The sequence below is a fragment of the Oryctolagus cuniculus genome, chromosome 16 (assembly GCF_964237555.1).
Source record: "Oryctolagus cuniculus chromosome 16, mOryCun1.1, whole genome shotgun sequence".
In the NCBI taxonomy this organism is placed as follows: domain Eukaryota; kingdom Metazoa; phylum Chordata; class Mammalia; order Lagomorpha; family Leporidae; genus Oryctolagus; species Oryctolagus cuniculus.
The window spans coordinates 57,745,918-57,766,812 of record NC_091447.1 but is presented as its reverse complement, the minus strand read 5'-3'; the positions used below and the strand labels follow the sequence as shown (position 1 = coordinate 57,766,812).

The 20,895-nt window shown below is 50.4% G+C and overlaps 1 protein-coding gene across 4 annotated transcripts in view; it reads right to left on the bottom strand.

Annotated features, from left to right (window-relative positions):
- Positions 1–19,679, bottom strand: part of EGFR (epidermal growth factor receptor) — a 139,215-nt gene extending 119,536 nt beyond the window's left edge. For 3 of the 4 annotated variants that reach the window (XM_008261843.4, XM_008261844.4, XM_070058425.1), the window contains exon 1: positions 19,398–19,679. In XM_008261843.4, the coding sequence (XP_008260065.3) occupies positions 19,398–19,485 (88 nt within the window). In that variant the 5' untranslated portion in view covers positions 19,486–19,679. Of the gene's footprint in view, positions 1–10,212; positions 10,232–19,397 lie in introns of those variants that run through there. The other variant, XM_051853133.2, reaches the window with a different exon arrangement.
- Positions 19,680–20,895: the final 1,216 nt, after the last annotated feature.

Below are 20,895 nucleotides of genomic sequence, written 5' to 3'. Positions count from 1 at the left end.
GCTGTGCCACAACAGAGGCCACTATGTTGTGTATTTTTAAGGATGCCACTTTATCACAATATGTGACACATTTAAATGTGATTATTCTATTTTAAAAACAAAAGGAAATTCACAGATTGCCTCTACTTCCCGACAAAGTCACTGACAGCGCTAACTTGCATTTCCACAGAGGAATGAGGAAAAGCCATTCGTCACACCGTGCATGCCTTGTGGGCGTTCTGTTGAGAAACCTCCCTCATTCCTGGTACTGCATGCCCGCTTGCTGATGACTCCAAGCCTTCCCCATTCCAACCTCCTCACACACCCTCCACAGTCCTCTTGTGAGGAGGCCACAACCACAACCACGCTCACAGAAACGAGGAGAAATCTGGAAACCTCGCACCACTGAACGTGGGAAACTGCAGGAGTCAGACCTGGGAGCCAGGATTTCCCTGTCCTTGAAGTTTAATCTCACTGAGCAGCTGCTTGTTCACTGCCTGGTGCTCACGCCAGGGCCAGCCTGGGCAGGGGGACAGGATGTGCTTCTGCTTCCACCACCACGGAAGCTCACCTAATACCCGACCCCACCACACGTGCACAGGGCAGGCTCCCCCTTCACTGAGTCTTGAGTCACGTCCAAGGTAAATCACACTTACTCTGATACAACATTGAGGAGTGTCATGGCGACAACCTTTGATCACGCACTTAGAAATATTTTGTTGTGTTCCATGCAAAATCGATCCCTCTGAAAACTCAAAGGAACTGAAGAGGGGTTTGTGATTACTCACAGTTAAGATGTGCTTTTCCTGACAGTCACTCAATTTTAACCTAACCATTACTTCCTGAAGAAACTTTTAAGCAACATACTGTAAAGATGAATTCTCTGAAAGTAAAACGAGTAAGGAAACACTTGCCACACCCACCCAAGTATTTTCTGACAAGACTGGTGCCATCCTGTGGAGGAGGCTGTCTTCCTTCCTGCCGCGGCTGCAGGGAGGGGCGGCCGGTGAGAAAGCTTGCTCGGGGGTGGCTTTGCTCTAACCATCCACCGGCTTCAGCCCCGTGCTTTCCTCCTTCCCTGCCTTTATGCGCTGATGCACGTCCGCGTTGGGATTATAACTCACCTACGTCCAGCTCCTGCAGGCAGCGCCCAGGGGATCGTGCCTCAGGCACACGCGGCGTTTTCCTACCCAACTCCCACCCACCACCAATGACTGAACTCACATTGGCGTTGTTACTAAGAGGCCTCGACTGTTGTAAACGTGCAGACTGGTTTTTAAAGCGTTTTATGTAGTTATTTCAGCAGGAAAGGCTGGGGGCAGGGGGATGAGAAAGGAAAAGGGAGGGAGAGAGATGCGGGAGGGAAATCGATCCCACCCCCCAGATCCAGAGTGATTTTGGACGTGGGGGGAACCCGTCATGCCGCATCAAGGTTTCTATCTTGGACATCGTGGAGACTGGCAAACACGAATGCCCAGACTTCTCGCAGGGCCAACTTCACTCCTAGATAACAGCAAGCATCTACTGTAGCTGCAGCACCCTGCACCTGGTGATTCTTGAAGGTTAGGGTGGAATTCAAATGTCCCAGTGACCTCTTGCCTAGTTAACAGCACGAAGCACACACAGAGGTAAAAATGTCTCTTGCCTGTAAACAGATCCGATAAACATCCACTGCCCCGTTAATGCTAACCTGAGATCTGCTGGGAAAAGGCATTTGTCACAAAAACACAGCAGTTCCAAAACACATTTCACAAGTAGAGAAACACAGCAAATCTGTTCAGTTACTTAGTAACCCAGTGAAGAAATGCAGAAGAGTTTAGAAAAGCGCTTTTAAACATTACTTCGTGATATTCCAACCAGCCTTGAAATGATGAAAGTCTAATCTACCCACTTCCATCTCCCAAAGCTTCTCTCAAAACAATGTTCCTGTGACAACAGAGGACACTTACCGTCACCAGATCCTCCAGCCCCACCCTTTCCTTACTCCTGTCCCTGAATTCTACTTGACTTTGACTATGGGTCTCAGGATCAGTGTTGCTCTGAAGGCATGTAGGATAGGTATACAGCAGTCATGTGTATACAGCAGTCCCATGCATACAGTAGAACCATGTATACAGCAGTCTCTGTATACAGCACAGAGAAGGGAGGGGCTCTCCAGCTGGCTGCTGTATACAGCAGTCCATATACATGGCAGTCCATGTATACAGCAGTCTCTGTATACAGCACACAGAGGAAGGGGCTCTCCAGCCTGGCTGCCCCTCTCAAAGGCCTCCCGGGCAGCCCCCTTTCCCAGCACTCTCCCAGCCACCCATCCACACTGTGCTCTTGCCTCACTCCCCCGCCAGGTTCCCCTAAAGGACTCAGAACTTCAGACCCTTTGCTGTTTACTGTTTTCGCTTTTGGACTTAGTGAGGTCCCATGGCTCCCACCGTGAGGTGCAGGTTCTCCTGCAGGGGCTCACTCAGATTTAAAGATGGACGGGCTCTTCTTCTTCTTCTTCTTTTTTTTTTTTTTTTAATTTTTTGACAGGCAGAGTGGACAGTGAGAGAGAGAGACAGAGAAAAAGGTCTTCCTTTGCCGTTGGTTCACCCTCCAATGGCCGCCGCAGCTGGCATGCTGTGGCCGGCGCAGCGCGCTGATCCGATGGCAGGAGCCAGGTGCTTCTCCTGGTCTCCCATGGGGTGCAGGGCCCAAGCACTTGGGCCATCCTCCACTGCACTCCCTGGCCACAGCAGAGAGCTGGCCTGGAAGAGGGGCAACCGGGACAGAATCCGGAGCCCCGACCAGGACTAGAACCCGGTGTGCCGGCGCCGCAAGGCGGAGGATTAGCCTAGTGAGCCGCGGTGCCAGCCCGGACGGCCTCTTCTTACAGAAGACACTTTCCTGGGCCCCAGTTTGAGAAGCACTGACCTCAGAAGGTAGGTTTTAAGCTACAAAAATGTCAGGCACAGACTTCTGCGTATTCTTACAGAGCTGGTGCAAAGCCTATCTCCTTGTTAGAACAGCCCAAATGGAGACAAATGTTGCAGACAAGGGGTTTCCAGCAATGGACGCCACAAGGTGCCACCTAAGAGAAAGGCACGCATGGAAACATATGCTTACGTAGAACCACAGATTTCCTTTCTCCTTAGAATTTCAGATATAAGCAACTATTTAAAATAGTGTTTGGGCAGGCATTGTGGTGCAGCAGGTTAAGCTGCTGCTTAAGACACTGGCTTCTCATACGAGACTGCCTGGTTCAAGCCTTGCCTCTGCTTCCAATCCAGCTTCCTGCTAATGCAGACCCTGGAAGGCCGCGGTGATGGCTCAAGTACTTGGGTCCCTGCCTCCCACGTGGGAGACCCAGACTAAGTTCCAAGTTCCTGCCTTTGGCCTGATCTAGTCCCGGCTGTTGCAGGCATCAGGGGAGTGAGCACCAGATGAAAGCTTGCTCTCTCTGTCACTGCCATTCAATCAATAAAATTCTGTCATTATAAGCTGAGGTTTACCATACTCACACACACACACATGACTGGAGGTTCAGTCTGCACACAAGTTCAAAAGAATTTAGATCATCCTTAAAATGACTAAACAAAACTGTCGTACCTTATAAAATTCTAGTCCCCCTGGGGAAATACCTGGAGCACTTTGACAATGCTGCTCAACAGCCTCCTGGGTAGAGTCCACATCTGCATCCCAAGTTGGAGCTGTGAAGCCTGAAACTGCAGTGCTAGCAGACCTTGGATTTTATCGCATCTCAGATTCTGGATTTTGGAGTCAGGGATGCTCAGTTGGTAAGACCTTTGGAAATAACTGAAATCTGAAAAACTCCAAAATCTGAAATACTTCTGGTCCCAAGTATTTTGGAGAATGGAAATTCAACCTGAAATTGAAATTGAGTTCATGGCTACAGCTCCGAAGTGAGGAGCGTGCAGATTCTCACAAAACTGGTAGCTGGCTGTCTACCAACCACCCTGAAGAGGAAGCTGCAGTAACAAAAGGAGTGTCACAGTTTAAGAGATCTTAGCTATTTATACTGAAGATAGCACAGGTGTCTTGCTTTGGCTAGGAAGTCTAAAACTTTGTCATCAAATCTGGGGTTGCCCTGTAGGTTTTCTGTCTTCTCCAGCAAGTATCTGAGTAAAGGGATACCATGTATACATATACATGCATACATACCACACACACACACACACACCATACATACACATGCATATCATATATGCACATGCATATGCATGCATGCTATATGTATGCATACACACACGCACCATACATATGCACAATGCACACCATATACACACATACATACCATATATGCTATATACATACATTCATATATACTACACATATACAACATGCATGCCTATATACACATACAGATTTGTGTATACATACCATATACACACACTGTACATGCATATATACACATGAATTCCATTCAATCACATACAAATGCATGCATGACCATATATACACATACATACCTACATACATGTGAATGCGTATCATATATACACATTCATACCATACATTCCTATACATGCATGCATACCATATATACATATATACACATGTACATGTGTACAAAATACATACATACATGCCACACACATATACATCCACACACATCATATATATACACATACACACTATACATACCATATATACATATACATACCCTGTATATCATATGCATACACACCATGTATACATACATGTACATATACATATCATACAACCACACACATACATGCATGCCATGTATATATACACACAGACATAATATATACACACACCATACATACACACATACATGACATACACATACATATGCACATATGAATACAATTTTTATTACAGTATAACTTATATTTACAAAAGTGTACAAATCAGAAATCATAGCTCAAAAAATGAAAACATCTATCTGCACATACCTCAGTCCCAAACACAGCATCATCAGTTTCCAAAGACCCTCACCTAGCATACCTATTCCTAAAATAAAGAGAGCAAAACAGATCAGATGAAAATACAAGCAGGATGATAACATGGTTCACACTCTCCCCACTTGTGATTTGAGCAGTAGAACAATTCAGCACAGGGGCTGGTACTGTGGCGTGGCGGGTGAAGCCGCCATGTGTAGTGCCGGCATCCCATGTGGGTGCCGGTTCTGGTCCCAGCTTCTCCACTTCTGATCCAGCTCTCTGCTATTGCCTGGGAAAGCACTGAAAGATGGTCCAAGTCCTTGGGCCCCTGCACCTGCGTGGGAAACCTGGAAGAAGCTCCTGGCTCCTGGCTTCGGATTGGTCCAGCCTGGCTGTTGCAGCCATCTGGGGAGTGAACCAATGGACGGAGGACCTCTTTCTCTCTCCCTGCCTCTGCTTCTCTGTAACTCTGCCTTTCAAAGAAATAAATAAATCTTAAAAAAAAAAAAACACCTCAGCACGTGTAAATTAATCCAAAAGCCACCACAGGGCTTGATTTATCCAATGACTCATCTCTCTCTCTCTCTCTCTCTCTCTCTCTCTCTCTCAACAGCCCCCTTCTCTCATTCTCTTTTCCTCCTCATGACTTCATGGCTTCCAAGCATTAAAGACCTAAAAATTTAACTTAAAAAATTAACTTCCAAGTATCATTCTGAAAGGCTGTGACCATTTGCCATCATAGCACAGTGGCCGCTGGCTTAGGTGAATGAGCGCTGACAGAGGTGTGAAAATGAGCACACAGAACTTGCTACTAAGATGCGACCATCAGGGAGGCTGAGGAAAAGGGCACGGGACCTCCCTATGGATTTTCTGGAACTTCCTGTGAATCTATAAATCTTTAAAAATAAAAAGCTAAAAACCAGAAGCTGTTGCTATCACAGCAAACCACTGTTTCTATTTACACACGGTGGTCAGCATTCTGTTCTGTTTTAGTATGACTTTCTGAGAACCACACTATCTTAAAGAGCCATAACTTCTATATTAAATTAAAACATTGTTGTGTAAAAATAAAATCATAACATGAAATTCAAACAAATAAAATTTGCTTTGAAAGTGACTATATTAATGCTAAAAAACATCTGCAGAATGTGCAACAATTAACTTCCTTAATCTTTCCTTCCTAACCATACATCTTTTCCTCCTTTCCTTAACATGAAAAAATGCTTATCATAAAGTTAGTATTCCAAGAAAATAAAATGCTCTGCCTGCCAAAGCATTTGTTAGGCTCATCGGCCACTTCCCTTCTGGCCTGCGGGTTTTCAAATGCAACAAACACCACCAAGTACGTTCCTTGTCACTTCAAAATTCTCAGGGGCGGGAGAAACCGGCACAGAGGTTAGACTGCCCTTCAGCCCGTTTGTAAATCATGCGTCTCACAAGTCTTCCTGCTGTTTAAAGCAACCATGCCACCAGCAATGTCTGTGAGATAAATTATCAGCTTCGAACTGTTCGCTTTTCCATTTTTGGTGTTTCTTGCAGCAAAGCCATTTATTTTTACTCACAGATTCGAAACGACTAGAATAACTTTGATATGCTGCTGGAAGGAAACAGCAAATCTTCAGCAAGTGTTAATTCATCACCAGGTTAAGGTCTAGAAAACAACAGTAAACAGGCAGATAACTGGCTCATGGTTAGACCCCAGGGAGCACTGCAGGCCTCCTTCTGAGGATGAAGGGGAGCAGGAGACAGGAGACCTCTGAGGTCTGAGGATCAGCTCAGGTAGAAAGAGCAGCCCAGCTTGGGCACCAAGTGGCCCAAAGCTGGCCTCATTGCACACAGAGTGATCCAAAAGCTCAGGTTTCTCCAGGTCAATCAGTACAGGAAAGGGAAGTACATGGCCACCTTCCCCGCCTGGGGCAGCCTGAGGCTGGATGTCTCTCTCTTTCTCTCTCTCTCTCCCTGGGAGTGGTCCAGACATGGAGGCAGGCACGGCCCCCTGAAGGCCGGACTCTCAGGGAGTGTGCACAAAGCGAAATGCACGTCACTGCAGGTCTGCCTTGGTAGTGGGCAAGGAGGAAGGGTGCGCCAGAGAAACGGGGCTGTCCCAGCAGCTGTCCTCCAAGCCCTAATGTGAGAACAGCACAGGAATAAACTGTCAGGGTGGTACCATGACAGAGGAGAATTTTCCAGAACCAGCCACACAGCAAACAGCCAAACCCACTCCTTAGGGAGAGCAAGACCCCCAGGAGGCGGGTGTGTGCCACACCCTGGGTTGGGAAGGGGATGATCAACACAGAGCCTCAGCACAGGAACCACGAGAAACACCTGGGCAGACCCACTGGACAGCCTTGGCTCAGGAAGGTGACACTGCGGAGCCCCAGGCTCCTCTTCCACAGCAGGGATTTGGCTACAGGGAGTGCTGAAGGTCACGTGCAAACCCAGCGCCCACAACAGCCACAGCACCACACATGCACACGACGTACTCAGCTTCCACACAGAGACCCCGTGTACCCTGTGCAGCCCTGTGTGGCAGGTACCATGGCTGCCCCCACCCTACAGGTGATAAATTGAGGCTCAGGTGGTTATCCAACTCCCCCAACAGAGGAGGAGTCCCTTTCAAACTCAGGAAATGCAAGGTCCCCATCTGTTGCACACAGCACCTCCCTGTGAGTAGGGAGCAAAGCTGATAAATAACTTTATCACACACATAAAAAAAGTACCAGCTACGGGTCTAGAAGCTTTTAGTTATACTTATTGTTTTGTGCATTTATATTTAATATTTGTTTTGTATATTCAAACTTTAGTCCTATATGCACATCATTTTCCCTATTTACAAAAAAATTAACATCAAATAGACAGGAGACTTAAAAAGTTATTATGGCCTCAGCTAGAAAAAACCTCACGCATTCTGTATCAGTGAAGGCTGCTTGAATCACGGATCCAATGCATTCTTTAGCCACTTATAATAACTTTCAGATCAGGAAAAGCGGGCATAGAGATGATCATTTTGGGTGTACGTGCAGCCAGAGGGAGTTGTCAAATGTCTACCTAGGAGCAGGGAACTTTGTGTTAAGAGCCCCATGATTCCAAGAGCTCTGAGCACCTGCCCAGGTGGCTCCCTGTGCAACCTGGCTTGCTGAGCCCCGGGAACGTCAGGAAGTCCTGGCTAAGGGAGAGCCTCTGGGCCCCCCTTCCTGTCGAGTGAATGGCATCCTTTCTGCTGTTAACAGATGCTCTGTTTCACAGCAGAAAAACACAAATGGATACAGACACTTTAGGAGTGCCAACCACACCTCTGGAAGGCGTGCATAACTGAAAACTGACCAGAAGCATCTGCTGCCCAAAACCCACCACAAACACCATAGGCAGTCAGGGAGCAGGGATGTGCACACATGACCACAGCTGGCTGCTGATGTCACAGTTCACATCCCCACGATGCCAGGCCCATCTGGGCCCTGCAGGGTTCTGCCTGCCACACATCGCCAGGGGCAGAAGGAGGTGTGCACGGGACCTCTGTGCAAACGCCTGGGAAAGGAGACTTGTCTCCAGACACGCTTTTCCTCCTTCGAGGCTCACTCTCTGCCAGGGGAGGCTAAGGACTTAATGACTTAATTGCTCTCCATCTCCAAGGACGGCGCCTCCTGGTCGGCACATAGGAAGCGTCATCTCAGAATCACTGGATATTAATTAATTGTCACCTGCCAGTCCGGAGCCTGCTCTTGAGCTACACTGGGGCTTTTCTAGGCTCTGTAGAGCATGCTGTGACAGGACAGGTGACCATCACAAGGCTGGGTCTACTGTCACCACATTATGTGAGACCTAGAGGTTCTCTTTTAATTAAAATTAACCTTGTAAAAGCCCAAGCCTATGAGCTAGGAACAGGCACTGAGCACACCTATGTTGCCTCAGGCTTCCTAACCACCAACGCAGGCCTGGGAGGGGAAAAATGCCAAACCCCTTCCCAATACGAAGCCCAAGGAACCCCACTCTTCCCTTCTCCAAGAAGCGAATGAAGAAAATGAACCCTGAGCACTGCAGAGAACGCAGCTGCGTCAGCAGGGCCCAGGCCTCGCGTGCACCACCATTGATTGCTCCAGCTCTCAGTGGAACGTCCTGCTTTTTTTTGCAGCTGAGCAACTTCAGGAATACTTAGCAGACATTGCCCAGGCAGTCAACAGCATAGATTTTCCCACCAGGACTTCAGATCTAGATCACGCTGTGAAGAAAGAAGGGCTCAAACAACCACGCATCAGAGGCTTCTCCCACTCAGCTGCCTCTCCCCAAAACCCAGCACCGCACTGGGCTTCCATTTAATAAGGATTCTCTAGAGGCAGACGTGAAGGGAGCACCCTAGCTGCACGTCTGACTGCTGGTGTTTTCACACAGTGCCAGCTGCCCAACTGCTCTGCCCTGACTGGAGGACTTGGGCTGACTGAAGGTGAAGTGGCACAGCTTTTGCCCAACTGCCTTGTGCAAGACCCAGAGGCCCGACTGCCGAGCCGCCCTGGACTCAGTGCCCTGCTGACCAGAGGGTTCACTTAGTCACTGCGCTGCAGCTGCTCCAACTTGAACGTCAGCGTGTGCTCCCAAAGAGATAGTTCTAAGGCTGCAGGACACAGCCGACTTCTGGGACTTTTTTCTATTTTACTTTATAATCGTGAAATATAAACTGCTTTGGGGGAATTTCTGCTGGTGCATTGAAAAGTTTCCACTCTGCTCTGAATAAACAATAACAGAAAACGCTCCCTCGACCGGCAGGAAGGGGCCCTGCCCTGGCAAGTTCTTGTTGGAAGGGAAAAGCACGGCCACGCAGGGGCCCCTCGCAGTCCCCCAGCAGTCCACGCGCCCAGCAAAGCTGCTCCAGACCAACAGCCCCACAGGTGGGACAGTCTGTCCTTAAATGTCAGCGCCTGCAAGAGGGACCCAGCCAGAACGGCTTCTTATAAATGGGATAAACTACGGACAATGAACAACAGTGGAAGCCCACATGCTTGTTAACTTGCTCTCTTTTCATAATAGGTACTTCACACCCTAATAAGCTTAAGTGTGTGCTTTCATTTAAATCACAGAAATGATTCCGACAGATCTCTGCAAGTGAATTACCACATTTTGCCATAGGCATTGCTAACTGACCCAACTGCTCAGTCAAGTTGCTGTCTCCCCGCATTCTTCCTTCAAGTATTTATAGGTCTGGCAAACTTGTAGAAGCTAAAGACGCCACACTAAAAAGTTGTGCTTCTAATTTCTGCAGGAAATGTCTTTGAGGGGCCCCATATCTTATGAAATGGGCAGTTATAACATGCGCAGAAGAGAAAACTCCAAAAATTACCTCACAGGGCCAGTGCTGTGGTGTAGTGGGTAAAGCCGCTGCCTGCAGTGCCAGCATCCCATATAGGCGCCAGTTCGAGTCCCAGCTGCTCCACTTCTGATCCAGCTCTCTGCTATGGCCTGGGAAAGCAGTAGAAGGTGGCCTAAGTCCTTGGGTTCCTGCACCCATGTGGGAGGCCCAGACGAAGCTCCTGGCTTCTGGCTTTGGATCAGCCCAGCTCTGGCCATTGTGGCCATTTGGGGAATGAACCAGCAGATGGAAGACTTCTCCCTCTGCCTCTTTGTAATTCTGCCTTTCAAGTACATAAATAAGTCTTTAAAAAAATACAAGAGGAAAAGTGGGAAAGGAATAAAAACTGCAGAAACACACAGAAAATACCTAGAAATGCACAAAAAGCCAGGGAGAAAGGTTGGCACTGACCAAAGCCATGGACGTACAACTGACATCTCAAAGGACAGTTTGTGCCACTCAGCCATTGGGTTCATACACAGGACTAACAGCGATGGACGTGTCAACAGTTTTAAGGCCAATGCGGGCTCCTGGGTAGTAAGGCAAACGCTCGGGGGCTTGCAGGAGAACAGCCTGGCCCCTGAAAGTCTACTCACTCAGGGGTTCTGGGCCAACTGTAGAACCATGCTGAGCCTCACCTTCCAATGTGGGTAATTACCCCAATGGGGCCAGGGTGGGGTGAGGGGGGTGACAGAGGCTCAGAGAGGTGCGTGTTAAGGCATTGTGCAAATTGTAAAGTGCTGTACAAATGCAAAGTGTTATTATGATTATGACATCAGTGCTTTACTATCTAAATTACACGGACGGCACACTTATTATCAACATGTTCAAATACAATCTTGCATACATTTAGATTTGCTTTTAATTTTGCAGATGTTTTCAGTTCTTAAAGGAGTTGTGGAATCACCTAGTTCTGACATTTTATGGAAGTTGAAGCTTGGAAGGTAAATTCCAATCTGCTTTCTCTTCCACTATAACTACCAACAAATTATATGGAAAAAAAACACCTGATGCCAGGTACTGAGAAAAAACTGCAGCAACAACACTTTTCAGGGAACAATACATTTATATGCACACTTGCATTAAAAGTATCACGAACACCGGATGTCTATGACACTTTCTGGCTTGCAAAAATTATATAGTATATTCTTACAGACATTTGCCAAAGTTTTTCATTTGTAGTCATTTGTCAAAACTGTTCTGTCTCTCAAGAAGAATTCATACAAGGTTACAAAAAAGAGCCAGAAAGACATTACACTGACTGACAAACATGTTTCATGCCTAAGGTCTGTCACAGAATCCAAAAATGTCAGAGAAAGAAATCCATAAGTATCAGGGCAAAGTTTCTAATTCTCTATTAACTTCGGAGCAAATCAAAGCCAAGACAAAGTTGTGGAATAGGTCGTTTTTAAAAGCCCCTTCAAACCATTCCTTAAAACAAAGAATAATCTCCAATGACCTCTTCTTTTCTTCCATTTAAACTTAATCAAAATTGGGTGCAATCAGGGGTTCTGTTTTATTTTCTAATACTATATTAAAAAATACACCAGTAAAAAAGTAAGCTCTAGTTAGAGCCATTTGGTCTTGCAAGTGAGTATTAGAATGAACTAAAAACAGTTTATCTTTCTTGTAATGACTAATGGTATAAAAATTAACTAGGAGACAACTGTGTAAGTGAAGTAAAACCACTGTAATTAAATGTCCTTACAGCTTTCAGGTATTCCATATTTGCAAGTATGATAATAATAATAATAACAATAGTAATAATAATAAAACCCACAGATTTTTGAGATTTACGAAACATTTTGAAAAACTTTCTAAGGTCCTATAACCGTGATGAGAAAATCTCAGGATACACTTGCCCCACTTTGAGGACCTGAAAAAAATTCAATAAATGATCTTATTCCAGCCACAAAAATAATGAAGAATTCATGAGAACAGACAAAAAACTAAATCATGCAGCTTTTTCACATATAACTGTCTGTTGTGTCACAGACTATGTGCAATGTATTAATTTTACCCAAAACCTGAAGTAAAAGAAAGGGGTCAGCAAAGGCAATGCACCTGCTAAAGCAATGAATATGTCACCTACTGCCTGCCAGCCTGCATGGCATAGCAGAAAAACTGCCTTGGGTCATAGTTCTGCTTTTAAGATGAAATCCTTCATAAATGCTATTAAAACAACTGCAAGGTAAACTCTGGTCCTTACTCCTGTCTTTCCTTTCAGGCAAAGGTGTATGTACACAAAGTAACCCCAGCAGCCACATTGTGTCCTTGTTACAAATCTATTTGTAGGCAGATGATCTCTGCAAACACACATGTAATTCTGTACCATTCTGAACACTGATTCAGGAAAGAGATGTGTCTTCTAGTGGCTCCATTGATTAGAACGGCATTTTCTCAGTTTAGTGTGATTCCGAATGTATTCATCGTGTCTGGAATTCTACACTTTCTTTTCTCTCTTTGCTGTCTACAGCAGGAGTTAAATAAAGGACATGAAGTGGTCATTTTGCTTACAACAAGTTTTATCAAAAAATCAATCTGTTGGGTAGAAAGTTAAGGCTCTGAACTATAATCTGGATTGTACTTCAATCATTCACAGCTGGTTGTTACTCTAACAAAAGATGGCCCATTTTATTTTTTAATGTAAAATGTGTCACTTCTTGGGCACCTTTTGACATAGTGAGTTTCTACATGGTCATTTAGAAAAATAAAGCATGGAATTCTACATCTTAGTCCATTTACAGCTGCAGAAACCTTGGAGGCCCAGATACACATTCATCTGAAAAACTGCCCCTTCATGGAGGTGGAATTAGAAAGTCCCTTTTACAGGTACCCCTGGACTCCCAGGGGATCTTGTGGAAGGTACTGCCCTACAGCAAGCAGCTCCAGCACCCACATGAGTCCCTGCAGGGCAGGCAAAGCCCTCCTGCCCCTCTGGCTTCCACCCTGTGTGCAGGTTAGGCACTGGCAGCTGTGTCCAGGGTCTCCCGCAGGGCTGGCACTCCCAGGCTGTGGGATGCACCCCCACCTCTCATGCAGAGGATGGGGTAGGGTCCTGTAATGCACATTCTCTCAGGTTCCTAGGAACCCTTGCTGCTGTCCACAAAGGGGAACTCTAAAGGACTGATTTGCTCAGGAAACATGAACCTGTTCCTGGACCCCCAAAGCAGCTCAGGAGATGAAGAAGCAGCCAGGCTCTGAGAACAAAGTAAGGGCTCCACATAATACACAGCCCAGGCTCCTCGGGACTTCTGGGGGCATTCAGATGTGAAGTTTCTTCAAAGAGTCCACAGAAAGTGAGAATTATTTTTTAAAAAAATGTTATCCTTGATTTCAACTATTTTTGTACCAAAATAAACTTATACTGAATTTCATTTTCCCATGAACTTTCTAAAGTGACCCCTAGGGGGGCTCTGACTCAGCAGGTCTGGGAGGCATCCTCTCTCCCCAAGTCCCTCAGGCGATGAAGCACCTCCACTGCTTAAAACAAAACCAAGGCCGGTGCCATGGCTCAATAGGCTAATCCTCTGCCTGTGGCGCAGGCATACCGGGTTCTAGTCCCAGTCAGGGCGCTGGATTTTGTCCCGGTTGCCCCTCTTCCAGTCCAGCTCTCTGCTGTGGCCCAGTGGTGCAGTGGAGGATGGCCCGAGTCCTTAGGCCCTGCACCCACATGGGAGACCAGGAGAAGCTCCTGGCTCCTGGCTTCGGATCAGCGTGGTGTGCCGGCCGCAACGGCCACTGGGGGGGTGAACCAACGGAAAAGGAAGACCTTTCTCTCTTTCTCACTGTCCACCCTGCCTGTCAAAAAAAAACAAAAAAAAACAAAAAAAAAACAAAAAACAAAAAACAAGACCCCACAAAATTCAGCAATGCTACTTATGTAAGAACCAGGGAACCCATCTGAGGATTTGCATCAATATACAAATACTGCAATTTCAAATACACATACATCTTGTTATTTATCAGTGGCTGCTAACTGCAAGCCAGTCGGGGAGTCTCAACAGAAGTCAGGAAGTCAGGAACCCCACACCCTCACAGAGTGAGTGTGAGACAGGTGGAGATGGGAGGCTGCACCAGGCCATGCTGCTCCAGGCTCACAGGCAACGACTGCGAAGGAAAGCCTCACAGGACCACAGTCGAAGGCCATGCTGCTCCCCTGGCTCCGGTCCTGTATCTTCCACTGCCTTCTGGACATTCCCATCTGCACACTTCCAGCTCAGTGCGTCTAAAAGCTAAATTTACAGTGGACTCCACTTTCCTTCCCTTTCCTGTGATCTCAGCTTCCCTGACCCTGCCCAAGCTTCCACATCTGGAGGCTGTGTGTCTGCCTGCGACTCAGTCTCTCTTGTGCTCACTGCATTCAACTGTCAATCAGTAGTACCAGTTAACATTTTATACCCGCCCCCTGTCACTGCAGTAGGCACCGATCTGTTTCCACAGCTGCCACAGCAACCCATGCTCCATGCTGTGGCCAGAAACATGCTTCCAAAACACAAGACCATGCAGTCAGTTCCTGCCTTAAAAGCCCACAGTGACTCCTCCTTCACATGGGTAGGATAGTGGAGCTCTGACATGTGCACAGCCTCAACACTCACCCCTTTTCTCCTGCCACACTGGGTCACCAGAGCCACACCAGTGCCACACTGGGTTCCTGGGGCTTGGGAGAACCCTGCTTCCCCCTGCACTTCACCTGGTCTCTGGGAAAACAATCATTCAAGTGAGGCTATACCTGGTCTCCTCTCCAGGTAGAAATAAAACAATATTTAGGGGCCTGCACTGTGGCAAGGTGGGTAAAGCTGCCATCTGCAGCACTGGCATCCCATATGGTTCAAGTCTTGGCTACTCCACTTCCTATCCAGCTCCTTGTTAATGTGCCTGGGAAAACCGCAGACAACGACCCAACTGCTTGGGCCCTTCCACTCATTGGGGAGACCTGGAAGAAGCTCTTGGCTACTGGTTTCGCTCTGGCCCAATTCTGGCTGTTGTGGCCATTTGTGGAGTGAACCAGCAGATGGAAGATCCCTCTGATCTGTCTCCCCCTCTAACTCTGCCTTTCAAATAAATATTTAAAACAATAACTAATCTCCAAAGACAACTTTATCCCATGCAAAATGCTATCATAGCTCCTGTGCTACCATTCACACTTCTCATTCTGAGCTCTTGCTTCTGCTGACAGACTTCTGGATACTTAGGGCAAGTACTGCACCCAGTTCCTCCCTACATCTCAAAAAAAGATGCAGCGTAAAAACTGCTCATCATGGTTCAAAAATATGAAGAAAAACAGGCATCAATATTCGTCCTTAAACTTGAAGAATAAACAACGGCACTTAACTACCACCAGGCCAAGTGCGCACTTGCAGGTGTGTTTGGGGCCAGGTACAAGGCATTCTCATCTAACTATGAGCTCCCTGAGCTGTCAGCCAGGCCTTTCATTAGCAGTCACAGGCACAGCTGGAAAGGACGGCGGGACTCCGAGAACCCAGCTGAGTGGGACGTAACTGGGAGCAGAGGGAGACGCTCTCCCCCGACTGCTTTCCCACACACCCTCTAAAGCTGCTGCTGAAGTCAGTAGGAGTAGAAGTTATTTAAGTATATGCAACTCACAGATGCTGGTCAGCTTGCCAGACACTTACACTGTCCTTCCGGGCCTTCGGAGGCCGTGCTCAGTTCACAGGGGCTTGGTAAGCACACCCCCACCACTCACAGGGCCCAGCCACCCTTCCCAGCTGGCTTAGGGCACTTTCCAGACAACCACACTGGGTGCATCTCTCTAAATGTTTAAGATGGAAGCTTTGCAGAACGACTCTACAAGAGGGAAAATTACAGTCAAACCAGTTCTTTGGTTAAGTCTCAAAGCCCAGATCCTTGTCCAAGTTCACACAAACTGGTCTGTGCCTATGGGCTTGAAGGCGGGCAGCCAAGGGCTGGAATTTTCTCAGAACAGGCAAGCTTTCAGGGAAAACTGAGAAGGAAGGTATGGGAAAACACTATGACACCAAACGGGGTATGTAACAACCAAAGCTTAGAGTTATACTCTATTCTCTGTGTGCTGCTGGTTCAAGAATAAACCAGAAATAGTTAACCAAGACCAAAACAGCTCCTGACTAAAGTAACACCTGTCCAGAGTGACAGAAGGAAACAGAATGGAACTGGCTCAGCTTGGTGTGGACCTGAGGCTTTAGGTTGCATTTCCTGGGAACAATGCAATGGAGAGTCACACCCTAAAACTCTGAACTTTTCTCAAAACCCATCTCAAAACTTACTTCTACAAGCACATCACGACAGAGGTTCTAAGTCAGAATTAGAACATGCGCACACACACACCGGTCAACACGTCAGTGGCAAGGGCCAGGGGATTATGCAGGTGGGCACCCAGGCTTCTGATCCCAGCCCTGTGCCAGCACCAGGGGCACCTGCCAGAGCCACTTTGCCTCAGCCCTCCCTCACAATCGAGCCCTAAAATCTCAGAGCTGGCTCATCACTCCTGCCAGAAAGGCCTGCAACACTAGCTCCGAGTCCTGGAGCTCAGACAAAAGTCGGAGTGTTTTCTTTTTAAATAGGACCAATCCTTCGTCCTCGCTAACAGCGCCTCTAAAAACATCTCAAACATGTTAGTGCTGTCACGTGAACCAAGCGCAACCATGCAGCACAATGGATTTTGGCAGCTGGCTTCTTCAAACACCAGAGAAAGGTTTGTGAAAAACGATGGATTATGAAACCAAATGCATGAAGCCAGAAATGACTGTTCAGAGCCGGCTGGAGCTATCACCAGGTTTCTGCCTGTCTGTGCGATAGACAAGACTCTGAAAGAGTAAAAAGGAAATTTACTAGTATTTAGCGACTTGCAGAATCCCATTTCCAGTAGCTGTCATAACTCTCCTCCCTTTTAACTCATGATACCAGGCACGCACAGTGAATACTGAATTCACAAATACTGAACTCAGAAAGGGGATCGAGAAGCTTGGCGCTTGGATGTGACCTGTTCACCTCCACCCGCAGCTGGAGTGAGAAGACAAGGCCGGCTGCCAGGCCAGCCGGGGCATCCCATCCTTCGTCTTGGATTCCCTACCACCTCTGCTTTGGTTTCTCTTTAACACGGCCCAGGCCCACTGAACCAGGGGTGGCCAGGCTCATCCCCACAAGAAGCTTGTGGCTGAGAATTCCTGAGCTCCTGGGAACACCCCAGGACCTCCTCCTCAGCAGTGCCTTCCCTGGAGCGAGGATCCAGGCCTTGTTCAACTCCCCTAGCAAGCTTGGCTCAGGGATTTGGTGACAGAGCTGTCCCCACCAGGCTGAGGAACCCTGAGGAGAGCAGACCACTGGTTAGCAGGGTGTGTTTGCAGCCTCAGGAGGGGAGCCCAACTTGATGAGCCGTTCCTGGTACTTTTCCTCTGTGCTGCAAGTGAGGTGAGTCAGCCGCGTACACCTGACCTGGCTCCCCACACCTGGGCTGCAGAAGGCAGTGGCGTCTCAGCCCTGACCCTGCCTCTTGTGAGCGGTGGGGAAATCGATCTTCTCCTGCAGGGCGGGAAAATGAGGAAGGAGGTGAGGACGCAGGAGCCAGGTCTGGTTGTTAGATCTGAGGGCAGCCAATACCGGTTTCCTAGCTGAGACCCAAAAAACCCTCACCAATTCTCCTGGAATGGAATTGGCACGTGATTGACATGGGTCCTTAACAACTTCTATAGGAAGATTATGCCTCGCAGTTTTAGTAATTAGATCCTCGCCAGTCTCTCTGCCTCATGTTAACGGAGCGTGCGCGCCCTTTCTCACCACAGCACTGGCGAACACAGGGCAAACAAGAAACAAATCTCCCACCACGGCGGCAGCGGGGAGGCAGCCCCACTTAGGAGCTGGGCGCACTTCTGGGGTGAGAAGGCACTGAGCACTCGGTGTACCGGAGCCGCGCACCGGGGGCCTCAGAGCCCCCTTGGCCAAGCCCTGCCTTCGCGGCGCTCTGCGAGAGCTGCGCAGATTGGGGGAAGCTCCACGGCTAGCGGGTGAGCCTTCTGGACACTTCGCCCTTCTTTCCTCCACGCCAGGACTCGCAAGCCTGCCCGAGCTGTTAAAACCCAAGGCCGGCTCTCACCCCACACCAATTAAATCGGGGTATCCGTGAGCGGGAGCCGGACGTGGTCCTCGCTTCCTCTCCCCCGCCTCAACCTCCCCTCGCCCTCTCCCCTCTTTTCCAGTTCGTTGTTTATTACTATTTTCGTTTTTCAGTCCCAGGTGATTCCCACCTGCAGCGAAGTTTGGGGCCGCCGCAGCACCCCTGGCCCGCAGACGCGCCCGGCGCCAGAGCCCAGACCCGAGGCCGATGACATCAACGGCAAGCAGGGACCTGACTCTCTCGGAAGCCGGCCCAGCCGGGGATTGTGCAACGCGGCCTCCCGCGGCGGGCGTCTCGCGGCGAGGCCCACTCCGCGGGGCCTTCGCGCACGTGGGGCCCGGACCGCATCCTTTCCTGGTTTTGATACAGTTTAATATTTTGGTTGGCCCAATATCAAACTTTTCAGAAAGCAAAAGGAAACGCCAAAAAGGAGAAAATCTTGGGACTTTGAGAAAACCGTGGGGGACGCGCAGGGCGGGCTCGGAGCCGAGACCCGCCGCCCAGCCAGTCCTGCGGAGCAAGCACGCAGGTGGGGGCCGGGTTCGCCGCGCCGCCAAGCACCTGGCCCGGCCGCACCCGGCCGCTCGGCGCGGGGCGGGGACTGCGCGCCAGGGGCGTGCCGGACAGGACCCCAGCCCCAGTTCCCCGCGCCGTCCCGGCCCAGCAGCCTCGCGTGGTGGGCGACAGGAGTCCTCCAGCCCCCGCTCCGGCCGCAGCCCCTCACGCGGGAAGGGCTCGCGGGGCCTCTGGTTGCAGCCCGGGACCGGGTGGGGCCGGCGCGGGGAGGGTGCGCTCGGGAAGCGCCAGTCCCGGAAGGTGCGCGCAGCTCCCGGATCCAACCTAAACTCCCAGGGCCGCGGGTGGGACGCACCGCCCATGGGTGCGCGGACTGCGCGGGGCGCACGTGCCGGGTATGGAGCAGCTTGGGCAGCGCTCGGCGCCGGAGCTCCCCTGGTGCGACTCGCGCAGCCCAGGAGCTAGACGTCCAGAGCGGTTTCAGCCCGAGGGTCCTCACGGAAGTCGGGAAGACCGCGGCGCGGTGTGGTGCGGGTCGCGCCCTTACCTCTCTTCTCCTCCAGCGCCTGTCCCGCCTGCAGGAGCGCGGCCAGCAGCGCCAGGAGCGCGGGCCCGACCGGCCCCGAGGGTCGCATCGCTGCCGCTGCGCGCTCAACTGTGCGGTCGGTTCGGAAGGGCGTCGGGCTCCGTGCGCGGGGCAGACGCGGGCGCCTGAGTCCCGCCTGGGTCCGGCCTGGGACGCCCGCGCCTGGCCTCGGGGACTCCGGGCGGCGGGTGAGGAGCGGCTGCCGCGCTGCGCCGAGCTGCCCAGACGTCTGCCGGGCGGCGGGCGTGGGGAGGCGGCGGGAGGAGGGCCCAGCGGAGGAGGAGGGGTCGGAGGCGCGGAGGAGGAGGAGAATGCGAGCGGGAGGAAGAGCGGCGAGCGGAGGCGTGGACGCCGCGGCCCCGCGGGACCTGGCGCCGGGAGCGAGTTCCCGAGAGGGGCGTTCCGCGCGCCGCGACCCCAGGCCGGGTCGGTTCCCAGCGCGGGGCGCAGCCGGGCCTGGTCCCCTCACCGGCCCCTTCTGTAGACGGAGCCACCTGGAGCAGGCTCCGGACAAACCGGCTGAGCCCGAGGGCCGAGGTGGGTGACCACGCAGAGGGGCCGCTGGGGCCCCGGGGCAAGAGTCCCCAGCAGAGCCAGACCCAGACGGGCGGCTGGGGCCCCTAGGGGCCCCCTGAGCGCCCTCGAAGTCGTTGGGAACGAGCGCGCTCGGCTCCCCGCTGGGAGAGCGGCTTTCCTTTGCGTTCCTTGAGTGAATGCGTGAGGTCCCGGTGCGCCCACGGCCTCCACTGTGCCAGGGACTGGCTCCGGGAGCGAGGGCCGAGGATGTCGGTCGCGCACAGCACCGCAGACGCCAGCAAGAGTCACTGAGGATTTGGCCACAGGAAGTGGAGCTTCCTGGAGCTGCGGGGACTTTCTCTGAACCCTTGGGCCGAGGGCACCCCGCCTCGGCTCCAGGGCTTCTTCAGCGCTTCCCTGCTCTGCGGGTTTGCGCCCCGCCCGGCCGCGGGAAAGGTGGGGTTTGCGGGGAACCAGAGTGAGCGGCTGGCTTGTTCTTTGTTCTGAGGAATCGCGGCTGCCCCGGGTGAGCAAGGCTGTGAAGTCCACAGCCAGCCGTGTGTTTGGTTCCCAGCCCACATTCCAAACCAGAAGACTTAGAGCAGGCTGCAAAGAAACGCAAATACAAAAGCTAGAGACAAAAGCTAGAAGAGGAGCCAGGAAACAGAAGGGCACCCGTGATCCTGCGTTCCGCTACAGGAGCCACGGACGAACCCTAGGCACACTCGCTGCCCGCCAGGATGATTGGTGGCACAAATCGTGGTGTCCATGTGACCCTCGACTGACTTTTAAAAGTGCAGCGATTTATCCTGAGTACCCCAAAAAAAGACAAAGTGTGAGACCTTCTGGGCCCCCACCACATTCCTCCGTGGTGCTGGGGAGAGCTCTTCCAGGAACGGTGGCAGAAGTCCGTGGAAACTCTGGCCAGGCTCGGGGCCCAGCA